Here is a 14068-nt window from a genome sequence, read left to right on the forward strand (position 1 = left end):
AGCTTTTGGTGCTGCAGGACTGATGCTCATCATAAGAATAAATCACACATTGGCTGCCTTGGACTGCCCGAAAGCACTTTTTTTAAAAAAGGTCTGCCTGCCAGGAATGAAAATATTCCCTGAAAGTCCTGTTAGCTTGGACATTTTCCAAAGCCCCTTCCAATTTACATGACCCAGTTAGTGCAGCGACTATGGCCTAGTTTTTGCTAAAGTAATAAATCTGTGTCTGAGCTGGGCTACTTCAGATTGCAGATGGGGCGCCTGAAATGTTTTAATGCTTCTCCGTGCAAAGGAAAATAGGTGTCAGGGACAAGGGTTCCAACTTTTCTCTGGTGCTTAGTTTTCTAAGAGCAGAGAATTTTAAAATAAAAAAAAGCAATCCATCGTGAAAGGTCCTCCCCGCAGGCGTGTTTATCACCTCAATAAGAACTAGGCTGCCTTCTGCATACAGCCAAACTTGCAACCAGGGCTACTTAGATAATCCACACCTCTGCAGGGTTCCAACCCAGATTTTGAGGTTCCAGTTTAATGGAGCAAAAATTGAAATCTGTTATTGTTCTGGAGGTACATTTCCAGAATTTGGCAAGCCAATGAGAGGACATTCCTCTCTTTTCTGCATATTTTCTTTAACATAATGTGTATATGCTTAATTGGAAATAAAACGTGTAAATTGTTTTCAAACCTTGTATCTTTGTAGTAAATATATATATATGCAAATTTTAAAAAAGAACTGCCCGCAAAAAGCCCGCACATCAATTTTAACCCCCCCCCAAATTTAGCAATTGCACTTGTCTACAAACAGTGATATTGCAAACATTAAAAAAAACAATAAAAATACAAGCAATGGCTTGGACCCTAACTTGCCTTTGAAACAGAATTTGTATTCACAGTATGGGACTTTACTGCTCCCCCACTTCTTTCCACAGCCCACTGTGAACCCAAAGATTTGATCCCATGGGTTGTTGTTGGGTCTTGGGAATGGTGTGGGAATGCAGCTTGGAGCAGCTGCATATGGAAGTGGACTTGGCAGAAATCACAGACACCCTTAAGTGAATTAGAGGTGCAGTTCTGGCAAATTTGTTTTTACTTTATTTTAAAAAAGAAAGAGATGGATTTTTAAAAAATTTTAAATTTTATTTTTTAGAAAAAGGTTTGTGTATTTCTTCATTTTGGACACATGAACAAAATCCATTCTATTCCAAAAACTGGAAGCGCTATTATTACTCAACTGGAATGGAACCAAAAGGAATGTCATCATTTCAGATGTTTCATGGAGCAGAACTGAGAGAATTAACTTATCCCTCCTTGCAACCCACAACTGAGAGAATTAGCTTATCCCTCCTTGCAACTCACACCATTGCTCAGCCCCGATGATGGCAGCTTTGCAATGATGTGGCAAATGTGATTCAAAATGCAGAAGGCAGCATAGCCACATGGCCATTTTATCACATGCTGTCTGATCCACTCAAGCCACAAATGAATGAGGAAAATGTGATAGTGGGAACTGGGATGCTCATGAATGTAGGGGTGTGAGATGCCTTTGTATCCAGAAGGTGATTTTTATCCCCAGAGGCCTGGAGGCCAAGATAAATATTACATACACAAACCTGCATACTATAGCCTCACTCTGTTGGTTTGTTGGTTTGTTTTGTTTTGCCTTTACGTAAATTGCTTTAGGAAGGTGCCAGTGAGATTCTGGCACTGAGGACACAGAGACAACCATTTACCAACACAACAGTTTTAGGTTTTTGATTGGGCTAAGTCTTCCATTTGGAAACGTTTCCCTTTAAAATGATGACACTGAATCTGAGCAGTGCACACAGTCATTCTTTTAGTTGGCTGGCTCCACATACCAAATTGTGCCTTCTGGCTTCCTGGATCCAGCGGATGTTATCGGAGTATTGCTGCTTCACAGATGCATTCACTGGACAAGAGGAGGGGAGAGGGGACAAAATGGCTCATAAAGTGAGTACAGTACATTGCAGCCTAAGCCAGCCTAAGCCAGAGGCCAGCACCTAGATACACTATATAGAGAATAAGATTCAAGGAATGAAAAAGGCATGAGCACCTTTAAGATGACAAGTTAAATAGGAATGGAGGGTGGATAAACAACTGATTGATGATTGATTGATTGATTGATTGATTGCCACTAGGCTTGCACATAAACATGCATAGTCTAGAGGCAAAGGAAATAATTTACAGTGGTACCTCTGGTTTCAAACTTAATTTGTTCCGGAGGTCCATTCTTAACCTGAAACTGTTCTTAACCTGAGGTACCACTTTAGCTAATGGGACCTCTCGCTGCCGCCCCGCTGCCGCCATGCGATTTCTGTTCTCATCCTGAAGCAAAGTTCTTAACCCGAGGTACTACTACTTCCGAGTTAGCAGAACCTGTAACTCGAAGTGTTTGTAACCTGAGGTGTTTCTAACCTGAGGTGCCACTGTACTTTATCTATTTAGCAAATTATTAAACCACCCTTCATCACACTGTAATCCCAAAGCGGTTTCCAATAAAATAACAAAAGCAAGATAGCATGTTCATGACCAAATATAAGCAATTGCCAGAGATAAACGTCAAACATGTGCACCAATACTGAGGAGACATTATTTTAAGCCTGCCCAGGCATGATCTCTTCCATGATGCTTACAGTTCAACTGCAAGATCCTTTAATTAAGCGTTGAGGATTAATATGCCAGTCTTTTTAATATCCATGAATGAGACATCTGCTTCCTTAGGAGAATTATACTGCATTTTAAATTCCATAGGGAACTATCCTATAAAAGGACATTGGGAAACTTGAATGAAAAAAAATGTGTTTAATGGGCTTTTGCAAAATATGACAAAACAAATACAAATGAATATCTCTGAAAGGCTTTAGATCACCCTGGAAAACAAACATGGTGAATCCGGGCTGCAAAACAGCTCAAGGAACAAGCATGGACTCCCCACTTCTGTTCTGTCCAAGTGCTGCAATTCATTCACCCTTCCTAGGTAGAATCACTGACCTTTCATTAGCTTGACTTTGAAAATCCTTCCTGAATTGCTGAATCTCACATTTAAAATAAAAAGGGGGGAAAGTTGCCTCTTTTCTCACGAAACCAACCCTTTATCAATTTACTTTGTTGCCCCTGCTGCTTGCTGATCTTTATTTAGGTTCCAGAAGATACTAAAAGTATGTTGTGATCTCAGCCACATTATTTGTGTCAGCAAGGAAACTGACTCCCTAGCCTCGGAGTTATTTTGTATTTTATTTTTACATCATCCAAGCCTCTCCAAATATACACAGGAAAGCACATTCTTCACATAAAACCGGGTAAAGACAATTTTACTCCCACGGCAGCCTTGATGCAGAGAGGTCATCATTTCTCAGCGGATATTCCAATTCTTACAGAGTGTCACTTTAACAGTATAACCTTGGATATACTAATGTTGACTTTAAGAATGTTGCAGGAAGCAACCATAACCACATTTGAGTGTGTGTGGTGCGAAACACCAGCATTAGGCTATGATCCAGTCTAACACTTTATATTGGTTAATGCACAACAACCAAAGTATCCTGGGCATTCTGCTACACAGAAGCCTATTTGCTTGTAGTAGCTATATTTATGAGGGTTGCCACAGGCACCAAGAATTGGTCAATAGCGCATGTGATGCTTCCATTGCTATTTATCTATTGACTGCCCTTAGCAGAGAGCTGGAAGTAACAGCAAACAGAAGGAGTGGTACCAGCACTAGCATCAATGCTGGTGAGAAAGATGGAACAGCTCTCCATGTACACATAAAAAAATATCACTGGAACTGACAGCTAATATAGCCACGCAGAGGCTTCTGTATACCTGAGGTGGGTGGGTTAACAGGGTTCTTAGCTGAAGATTGGTCATGCTCCTCATATCTTTTCCTTCTACTTCACATTGTGTGGTAGCCCTTCTTTCTGCTTCATAGCATGGTGTGGCATATAGCATCAAAGGCTATAAAGTCTAAGTGCATGAGAACCACTTGGCTACTCATCAGTTGCTCACAGCTGAATGTGAGTAGGGCTGTCTTTAGCAGATGCGGCGCCAGGGTGCAAATATCCGCCCAGCACCCCTAAATTACAATGGATAGGGGGGGCAAAGCTGTGCACTGCCAGCCATTGGGGGGGCGCAACACTCCCCCATGCCACTGCGGGAGAGCGATCCCCACAGAGGCTTGGGAGGGAAGCTGCACGCCCGCCAGCCATATGGTTGGCGGGGCGCAGCTGGCAGGTGTGCAGGGAAAGGGGAGGCCGCTGGCAAAGCCGCACAGCTCCCCCACTTGTTGGGGCACCCCTGAGAGGCCAGTGCCCTGGCGCGATGCACCCCTAAGCCCTATGGGAAAGACGGCTCTGAATGTGAGGTAATTGACCTCACAGGAAAACCTTTCATTTGACATGATTAGAGCAGGTCTAAAAGTTCTCTCTGTGGTGGCCTTTCTGCACATTCTATGAAAAATATATTAAATAGCTGTTTGCAACTGTTAAAGCCCCAAATGGCATAGGAATGGGACACCTTTTCTATGGCTGTGTAACTCTCCACCTAAGGAAACTCACTTTCCCCCCCTCTTTGGTTGCTTTCTGTCCTCACTACGCAAGGACCTTCCTTTGCAGTAGTCATCTAACCTGCCAAGTCATTAGTGTTAATCTCTCCTGAAATATCCAATACTTGAAGTGCTTTACCTGCTGTAACTACTTTATCTGTCTACAGGGTGCCACTGTGGTGCCCCCCAAATGGTTTTGAACTCCAGTTTGCATCAGAACCAGCTACAGTATTGTTATGGCCAATGATCAGGGATGATAGGAGATGTAGTTCAGCAGCATCTGGGAAAAGCACCATGTTGGTTACCCCTCATCTACTAGTTTGCATTTTTAATTGATCATTTAAATGTTTCTTCTGTCATGTGGAAAAGCAAGGTAAAAACATTTTTTTTAAAATAATAAATAAATCAGGTTTCTGTCTCTACAGTTTTTGGCATTCCTTTTCAATTTTGCTTGATAAATTTTATTTATTTATTTATTTATTTATTTATTTATTTATTTATTTATAACAGAGGCAGCTTCCCTTCTTCAGAATGATAGTGTATGGCTAGGAGCCTGAATGTGGAATGTCCCAAATTCAAAGAATTGGAATTTTGTTTTGGTCATTATACTAATGATATGCACATTCCACAAGAGGATTGTTTGAATGGCCCAACAAAGGAGCGACTGTAGCTATTAACAAGCCACTCAATGGCCAGCTTGATCTAAAGTTGCTGACTTGGTGTGTCAAAAATGGATCCTATGAGGCCATGTTCTGTACCTATCTGTGGAAGACAAAGAGGCAATTCAAATGTCCATATGGAGAATATGGGTTGACTGGAACCAGGAGGAGTTTGGTTCACAGTGAAGCCACTGTGTGTTTGTTTCACCACAGGCATAGTTTTTTGCCACTCAGCTCACACTGACCACACCATAATCCCTCCACTTCTGGAACTTTTCCAAAAGAATGGTAAATGTGGTTTGGGTTGCCATCTAGGTCCGGGGTAAAGCAATCACACACTTCCCCATGTTAACAAACCCCACAGAGATCCATTCAACTGGCTTTCTAAACCTTCCAATATGTCACTCTTGAGGATGAGGAATGTAGCTGAAGTTCTGCTTCTAGCTATAGCATAGCTGAACGGCAAGCAGAGCATTCAGTAACGAAAAGCTCAAAGGGGATTCCTGGAAAGGTTAATTTTATTGGACATCCACTCCACTTAAATTCAGTAGTTCTTTCTCTCTGAATTCTTCTGTCCATTGCTCTGCCAAGCACAACAACAAATTCAATAACTGAGATGCGACCTAATCTCCTTCAGTCAGCTGGATTTTTAAAATGTCTATATATATACACATACATACACACACAATTCTGATGGGCACTTTCTTGTGAGACACATAGCCTTACAGCTTTATCTTGCATTAAAATAGTTTGGGTCTCTACCCCCCTTGAATGGTGGGAAAGTCAAGGCAGCCTTTCTAGGGTCGGATGCCATACGTTCCGGGAATATCCGCTCTGTGAGAATGAGAGCGTTCCAGCTTGTCACCGTGTTTGTCAACACCCAATCGCACAAAACAAAATAGTCTTTTGCAGGCCCCCTATGGGCAGGGAGAAGAGGTACCTTTGCAGAAGGACCATAGCTCAGTGGTAGAACATGCTCCTTACATTCAAAAAATCCCAGGTTCAACCCCTGGCATCCCCAGGTATGAGATAGGAAAGACTCTATATGAAACCAGGTAGGGCTGGGAGATACCCCTGTCTGAAACCCTGGTGCTACTGGCAGTTATTACAAGCCATATTGAGCTAGTTGACCTATGGTCTGCCTTAGTATTGCAGCTTTCTGTGTGTGTTATTAGGCAAAGGCGCTCTTTTTTTAAAACTACAAAGTTTGGGGCCATTGCCAGCAATGTGCTCACATCTACTCCTTTCCTTAAAAAAACAAAAACAAACAATAAAATCATATTTAAAGTATTGTAGTGGAGTTAGCAAACTCTGTTAATATTGAGGGCCACATTTTCTCAGGTGTCAGGGGCTGTACGCTGGCACAGGGCAGGACTAGAACTATATGTGGGTGGGTCTACACCTTCTCTCTCATCCTCTCTCATTCTCTCTCTGGCACCCCCTTTTCTTTCACTCCCTCCTCTGTTCTACCAAACAGGTTGCTGGCGGAAGGACAGACCACTCTTGCCAGAAGTCCAAAACTATCTCTTGCAGAGGGATTTTGAAATTAGGCCGAGGACGACATGCAGCCACTGGTTGCCACCCCCATCTTACAGGAAGCCTTCAATCCTTTGCCGGTAAACCAGCCAAGAGAGGTCAAGATCAGAAAGCCAAGTAATGAAAACTTCATATGGTGAAACCGCTGTTCAGTCCTTAAGCACGACAACATGAATTATTTTGCTTCCAGTGTGTCATCAGGTATATGGCCTCATTGTATGAAAATATTATATTTAATTCAGTCTATCGTATCTGCGTCCCATCTTATTCCCCAAAAGCTCAGTTGCATAGATGGGGTGGTATTCAACTGAATAACTGAACTCATGCAAGGATTACCACTAGTGCAATGGGACTTCCTTCCCTCCTCCCCCTGCACATGCCATCTTCAGATCTTCCCTGGAGGGTTGGTGGAACCCCAAGAGCAGATTTAGGAGGCACACAGTGGTGGTGGTGGTGGGGAGAGGAGAACATTATATTGTGCAAATGGAAATCCTTGTGCTGGTGGAGCATTAGCCTTCATGCTACATTAAATACAACCTCTCTTTTTACCCCAGATCTCCCACTCCGAGCCCTACACTCTGTCAGTCACTCTGGCCTCCTCTTGATGTTTCTACTCAAAATTTACTTGGTTTTGTTGCCTGCAATAGAGGAAGAGGTTGCAGATGTCAATGACCCTGCATATACACGTGGAAATGGAGAGGAGTTCCAATGGCTACACCTGTAAACTCTGCTGTCAGAGGCATAATAATAATAATAATAATAATAATAATAATAATAATAATAATTTATTATTTATACTCCACCCATCTGGCTGAGTTTCCCCAGCTCCTCTGGGCAGCTACCAATCAAGTGTTAAAAATAATACAGCATTAAATATTAAAAACTTCCCTAAATAGGGCTGCCTTCAGATGTCTTTTAAAAATAGGATAGCCGCTTATTTCCTTGACATCTGATGGGAGGGTGTTCCACAGGGTGGGCACCACTACCGAGAAGGCCATCTGTCTGGTTCCCTGTAATGAGGGAACTGCCAGAAGGCCCTTAGTTGCTGGGAATCACAGATGGGATGGGGAGAGTGCCATTTTGCTCATGTCCTGCATGAGGGCTTCTCAAAGGCCTCTGGTTGGCCTCTGTGAGAACAGAGTGCTGGGCTGGATGTGTCCTCAGCCTGATCCAGCAGGGCACGTATGACATTTCACACCCAGAAGATGTGTTTGTCTGGGAAATTTACCTTGAAGTGACCCGAAGTGGATAATAATTTGGTATTTATGGTCTTAGTTGCAAGACACAATAAACTGCAGGTAGGTTTATCCATACCCCAGATTCACCTCCCATACTAGAAAATGGGTTGTCTTACCTCCCTGAAGCACAGCTTTCTCAAGCACTGATGTTGCAATGAAGTCGGTGGTTGCCAAATCTTCTGGGTTGCCTGAGGTACAAACCCAACGGAACGGTCCAAATCCCAAAGAAAAAATGTCACTGGGAAGGGAATATGTTTCACGATTAGAAGATAGCTGAAATTCCTGCCATATTTATCCTGGCAGTTAGCAATGCTTTTCTTTCATTAACTGAAGATGAAAGAATTCCAGCTTCTTCTTTTTTTAACACACTAATCCAAACACTAAGTTCTTTGGGCCATTATTTTTGAATTTCCATCAAGGCTTTACAGATATAAGCTATTGTTTCTGTCTGTGTGCATTTAGCATCTTCACTTAACAGTTTTCTCCGTGTGCTGAAGATGCACTCTGGCCTTTGACAACTATGGTATTTTGTTTTATGGGACCGACCTCTTTCGCTGAATTTATACTGTTCTGCTCTATTTGGAATGGTTTCATTTAGTTTTTATAACTCTGGTCGTTCTATTTGTTTTCATTATTGTATATTCTAGTGTAATCTTCCCTGGGACTTTACGGTGAAGAGCAGCTAAGAAACCTTACGCATAAAGTTTTGCGAACTGCAGCTTTTAAGAACCCATCTTATAGCTTCTGGTCTACTGACAGATTACTTGATCACAAAAGACAATTCAGTTTTTATGAATATACAGGAATGACAAAAAAATGGTCCCAAACAGGAAAACTCCTTCTCTTCCTAATCCCCAGCCAAAGCACAAGGCACATTCAAGTCTTCTTTCCACATTGGTGTTCCACATTTTAATCTCTCCTACACATACCCCATAATGTGCTGGACGTAAGAAGGGTATCGAAATTCAGCTTTGCTGGCACCTCTTTTCTCGACGTCAGCACCTTTGGAACAATTTAAATACAAGTTTCAATTCAAAGTGCTGGGGGTTTTTGGTTTTTTACCTTTAAAGCCCTACACAGTTGTTGTTATTATCGGATATGGAATTATGCTGTTGTGCTGGATATGACTGCAGAAAAAACAGGATATAAATGTGATTATTTATTATTATTATTCAGATTCAGCCTTTTTTCCTGAGTTACAGACAGGGTTCGGGTGAGCAGGACTGGATAGCTCTCCAACTGGCTGACAGTGGGGCGTGTTGGAAAAAGCTATACATTTTAAATGCCACAAAATTCATACACAGTAGGTATTGCATGCAGGAGGAATTAACATGAAACTCACATGTGATTCTCCTTGAATGTGAGATCATCATATACCAATGGTTACATGCCTTTTCCTACACAGAAAAGTTCCCCCCTTTCCTGTAGAAAATGTGCAACATGGGGAACACCCCTATGCTTGTGATATGTTATCTGTTGTACTCGGCCAAATGCATTACTTGCTTAACTTATGCAAAAATGAAAAAAGCTACTTACCAGCTCTCTGAGCTTCTAGAAGGAAAGCATTTCCATAATCCCAGAAAAACATTCCTTGATCAGACAGCCTGTTGATGGCAGCCACTTGTCTCCTCAGACTGAAAATGGAAAGTTATAACGTTGTCTCAACACTATATGAATTTCCATAAAGAAAAAATTATGAACCCTTTAACACATACACTAGACCCTGAAATGAAAGAACCAAAGCTTGACATGTCTTAATTGCAATGGGTCTACTCTGAGTAGGACTAGCATTGAATGCCACCCATTATTTACAGTCCTGTGTTTGATCTGCTTATTCTTTAAAGCACCCTGGGATCTTATGGGATAAAGGGCAGTTCAAAAGTGTAATTCATTAATTAAGACTGAGGTCTTAATTAATGAATTACACTTTTGAACTGCCCGTTATCCCATAAGATAAAGGATAACATGAGACAAGGCTATACTGGGAACTTGGAAGAAGGTAGGAAAGAGATCATCGCAGTAAAATATTGAAATGGTTATCACTCAGGTAGGACATTTCAGCTTCTGACAATTCAGTTCTACTCACTCACATGCTCTTTTTGTTCTTTAAATCAGACCCTTTTTCTCACTTCTGATTTGGGCTGACAAATGGATCTGCTGCCATGTTGCGTCTAATTTAAACCATCAAATCTGTTTGACCTAGCATCAGTCGATATGAATGACCCCTGGCTCCCAAACTGTCTTTTATGAAAATGAGACCTAACAGGAACAAGCTACAGGAAGAGAATCATTACTGCTAATCTATAGAGCCTAATTCCCTAATTCCCAGCTCCTGTGAGTGTGCATTGGAAAAACAAGCAGCTGGCAATGGCTCAAAATCAATGCAGCTGGGTCACTTAACATTTGCAGCATTCTCAGAAATAAAACTCCTCTTCCTGCCCAGTCATTTGCAGATTTGATTTTTGAACAAGACTGAAGAAATGAATGACATTTCTGTAGCCTGCTTCGACCTTCAGCAAGGAGGATTCTTCTTTTTGGTGGCCAGCTCATGCATAGTTGTGCCCCTGAGTTTGTTGTAAGTGTATGATGCTGGTGAAGAGATATTATTTCGGACTGAATTTGATATCCCAGTGTGCAGTTCCTGGTGTTCTGGTTTTATGAATGTCATTCCAAAATCAATTCCACCCTATAGATAGATAGATAGATCCCAAACTTAACTGTGTCTATAGAAGGAAAGTGAGTATTACAAGAGATATTTGACCTCACAACAGAAGCAGAGTTTTGTCTAACAAATTGTACCTCTCTTGCACTAGGGTTCGGAATTTCACAGGATTGCTGGACATGAGCTGGTTAGCCTCCTTAAAGCTCAGCTGTACCGGGTAGTAGCCTCCATTAAAAGGATTGTGACAAGATGTTTGGTCAGACCCCAAATCAGCTAGCAGTTCTCCAGTGGTATTGAATTCCTCTGCAAGTCTCTCCCTGCACACAGAAAGAGGAAAGTGGACAACTATAGACCAGATTTTGTGTATGGAAATAGAAAAGTGGATACCAGGAGCACCTAGACGAAACTTTCTTTGTCATGCTGGCCACATGACCTGGAAGCTGTATGCCGGCTCCCTTGGCCAGTAATGCGAGATGAGCGCAGCAACCCCAGAGTCGGACATGACTGGTCCTAATGGTCAGGGGTCCCTTTACCTTTTTATTTGCTAAGGGGTGGATGCACTGTAGGGGATGGCACAACCAACACTTCAAGCATTTGTAAATCACAATGGTTTCAATGACAAATACTTCAATCTTCCATTAAAATCAATGAGACTGAAGTTGCAGAGAGCAATTTCAAGACACATTTTTATCAGAACTGCAACATGGATTCCCCCCTCCTCCCCTGCTTTCCCCCCATCTCCCCTGCTAGCACAAGGTTCATTATTAGCTACTTACCAAAGATCTACCACATTCCCATGATATCCCAGACTAAGAGCCATTTTCTTCTTCTTTGCTTCTCTGTGTACAAGTCAAAAGGAATTAACTTTTAACAATTCAAAAACAACTTAATTAAAAAAAATTCCACGTCACGATAGTTTTAGGTTTAAAAGATACTGAACAATGTTGCTGGGGGGGGGGGGATGTTCAAATAAAGGCTTTCAAGCAAATAACAATGTATAAAATCCTCTTGAAGCTATAAAGTAAGGTTACCAGATATTTTTCAATGAACCCGGGGACACTTTTCAACTTCAGTAGGAATGATAGGATTTTGTCGGGGGACTGATTTGTAAATCCAGGGACTGTCCCCGGGAAACGGAGATGTCTGGTAACCTAACTATAAAGTGAGATAAAACTACTCTCCTGACATGCTGCATTTTTCTCATCTACATCCAGGGACCTCTTTGTTCTTACAATCCCCTCCTTGACATCTGACCTGACTGCCTGTCCCAACTCTCTGTATGTCATTGGCTGATCTTCTCTGATCTTCAGGCTGATCTTCAGGCAGGGATGTCATAGGTGTCCTGTAGGTACCAGAAACTGTTCTGGTCTTGAGGGCTTGGATTATTACCTTTAAGACTTTGGAAGTGTTTGAAATTCCAAAAATGCAGGAATAACTCTTTTAAACAAATTAAACATATACGAACCAAGACGGTACCGTGTGTTATTGGATAGTATCTGGCTGGTGCTAATCAGGTGAGTGGTTTGAAAGCAGGCAGACAACACTTGCTGGTCTACTGTATGTTATGTGATATTTATGTTAATAGTGTGGGTGTTAGCAGTGATTTGTTCTGCAGTCTGAGCACAGGCGGAGGAAGAGGAGTGCGGGGGGAGCGCATTGCCCCCGGCAGCGCGATCCCGGTGGGGTGCCATCGCGGCTACCCCCCCCTGCGCTGGACACCATGCCCCCACAGGCAGCGTGCCACGCCCCCAGGACATGTGCCATGCCCAGGAACGTGCGCTAGCCCCGCCCCCGCCTGCTCTCCAACCCCTGGTGCCAGAGCATGAAGCTCCGCCACTGAGTCTGAGATCAAAGCACTAAAGAATTCATTTATGTTCTGCTCCAAAGTGGGAAAATTTTTTCACACTAAGGCAGGTATGGGGAACCTGTGACACACACCCCGTGTTGTTTTTCTCCAACTCCAATCAGCTGCAGTCAACATGGTGAATGCTCAGGGTTGATGGGAGATGTAGTTCAACACCTCTCAGAATGCCACAGATGCCACACACCTACACTAAGGCGGACATGGCAGAAGATGTGAGCCTTGATTGTGCTGAAAAAATAAGACAAGAATTTTATACATGCAAATTCCTACTTCAAGGAATGTGGCAAGTTGCATGTGTCATGTTTTTTCACCATTACAAAGTCTTAAATTGTTAGCCAGTTTCTGCCCCTCTTCACTACACACCTTTAAAACAAATAGGGGAAACAGATGTCAGGACCAGCCCCAAGAGAGTTTTTTTTAATTTTATTTTAGTGAGGAGCACTGACCTAGTAGTCACTCACTCCTGAGAAATGTGAGGTTAAGCACTAGAAATAAACCATGGCAGAGATAGGGCAGAGAGGGTTGCCTGCCCCAGACCTTTTTTCCACACTGCAGAAAAGTCCTTTGGTGGGATGTGGAGTTAATTAGGAAAATGCTAAAGAATGTGTTTATTGAGCCATACCTGAGCTGAGCAATACAGTGGTCCAGACTGCTAGTGATTTCCATCAACCATCCCTGCTGGTGACGTTTTAAGAGGGCCGCTTCATCAACCTGAGAGGTTGCATTAAATAAAATTAAATAGAATTAAACAAGCAACTACTGAAATTTAGGATAATTTGCCTTTAATTACTTATCTGATTCATTTCCTACCCTTTACCATAAGTCTCCAGAGCAAGTCACAGCAATTTAAAAATACAATATTAAAAACACTTGAAAACAAATTACAGTTGCAAGGATAGAATGGCCAGGGTAAAGAGGTGCATCTTCAGCATACAATGGAAACTATATAATAAAGATGCCATGGGCGGATCTGTGGGGAGGGAATTCCACAACCTAGGGGTTTCCATAGGGAATGCTCTTGCCCAGGTCACCCCCTACCCTGAACTTCTGAGGGAAGGGGAACTAAAGATCTTTGCTGATCTTAACACCTGAGAGGGTCTGTAGGGAATGAAGCAGCCTTTCAGATTTAGGGGTCCTAAGTCATTTAGGGCTTTAAACTCTATTGTGAGCACCTTGAATGTGGTCCAGAAATGACCTGGCAACCAATGTGAACAGCAGGTGACTGAGACCAGTGGTGTGTAGATGTGAGGCCTAGTCTGGGACAGGCCACTCCTAGCTGAAGAACCACAAATGATCAATCAGTGAGATTTCTGACCCAAGCAAATTTAGAAACAAGATTTTCTCTCCATCATCAGTGGTAAAATTACATGGGTCACTGAAGTCCTTTATTACCCTGTTTAACAGCACAGCTATAAAGTTGTTATTATAGTAAGGCCTGTTTCACATGAGAACATTTCAACTCCATGGGGAAACCTTTTATTGAGTGAGCAAGATGTGCATGTCTGCCAACCACCATATAGCTTGAATTACAATCTGCCCAACAAAATTCTTGTT

The 14068-nt window shown here is 42.3% G+C and overlaps 1 protein-coding gene across 1 annotated transcript in view; it reads right to left on the reverse strand.

The window, feature by feature from the left end:
• The window catches only part of UROC1 (urocanate hydratase 1), a 47037-nt gene that overhangs the window by 12746 nt on the left and 20223 nt on the right, over positions 1–14068 (reverse strand). Inside the window, exons 9-15 of the mRNA XM_033141085.1 lie at positions 13137–13225; positions 11427–11489; positions 10788–10967; positions 9525–9622; positions 8918–8990; positions 8105–8226; positions 1854–1924 (exon numbers count right to left, since the gene is read on the reverse strand). Of these exons, the coding sequence (XP_032996976.1) occupies positions 1854–1924; positions 8105–8226; positions 8918–8990; positions 9525–9622; positions 10788–10967; positions 11427–11489; positions 13137–13225 (696 nt within the window). The remainder of the gene's footprint in view (positions 1–1853; positions 1925–8104; positions 8227–8917; positions 8991–9524; positions 9623–10787; positions 10968–11426; positions 11490–13136; positions 13226–14068) is intronic.

This window comes from Lacerta agilis, chromosome 2 (assembly GCF_009819535.1).
Source record: "Lacerta agilis isolate rLacAgi1 chromosome 2, rLacAgi1.pri, whole genome shotgun sequence".
Taxonomy (NCBI): Eukaryota; Metazoa; Chordata; class Lepidosauria; order Squamata; family Lacertidae; genus Lacerta; species Lacerta agilis.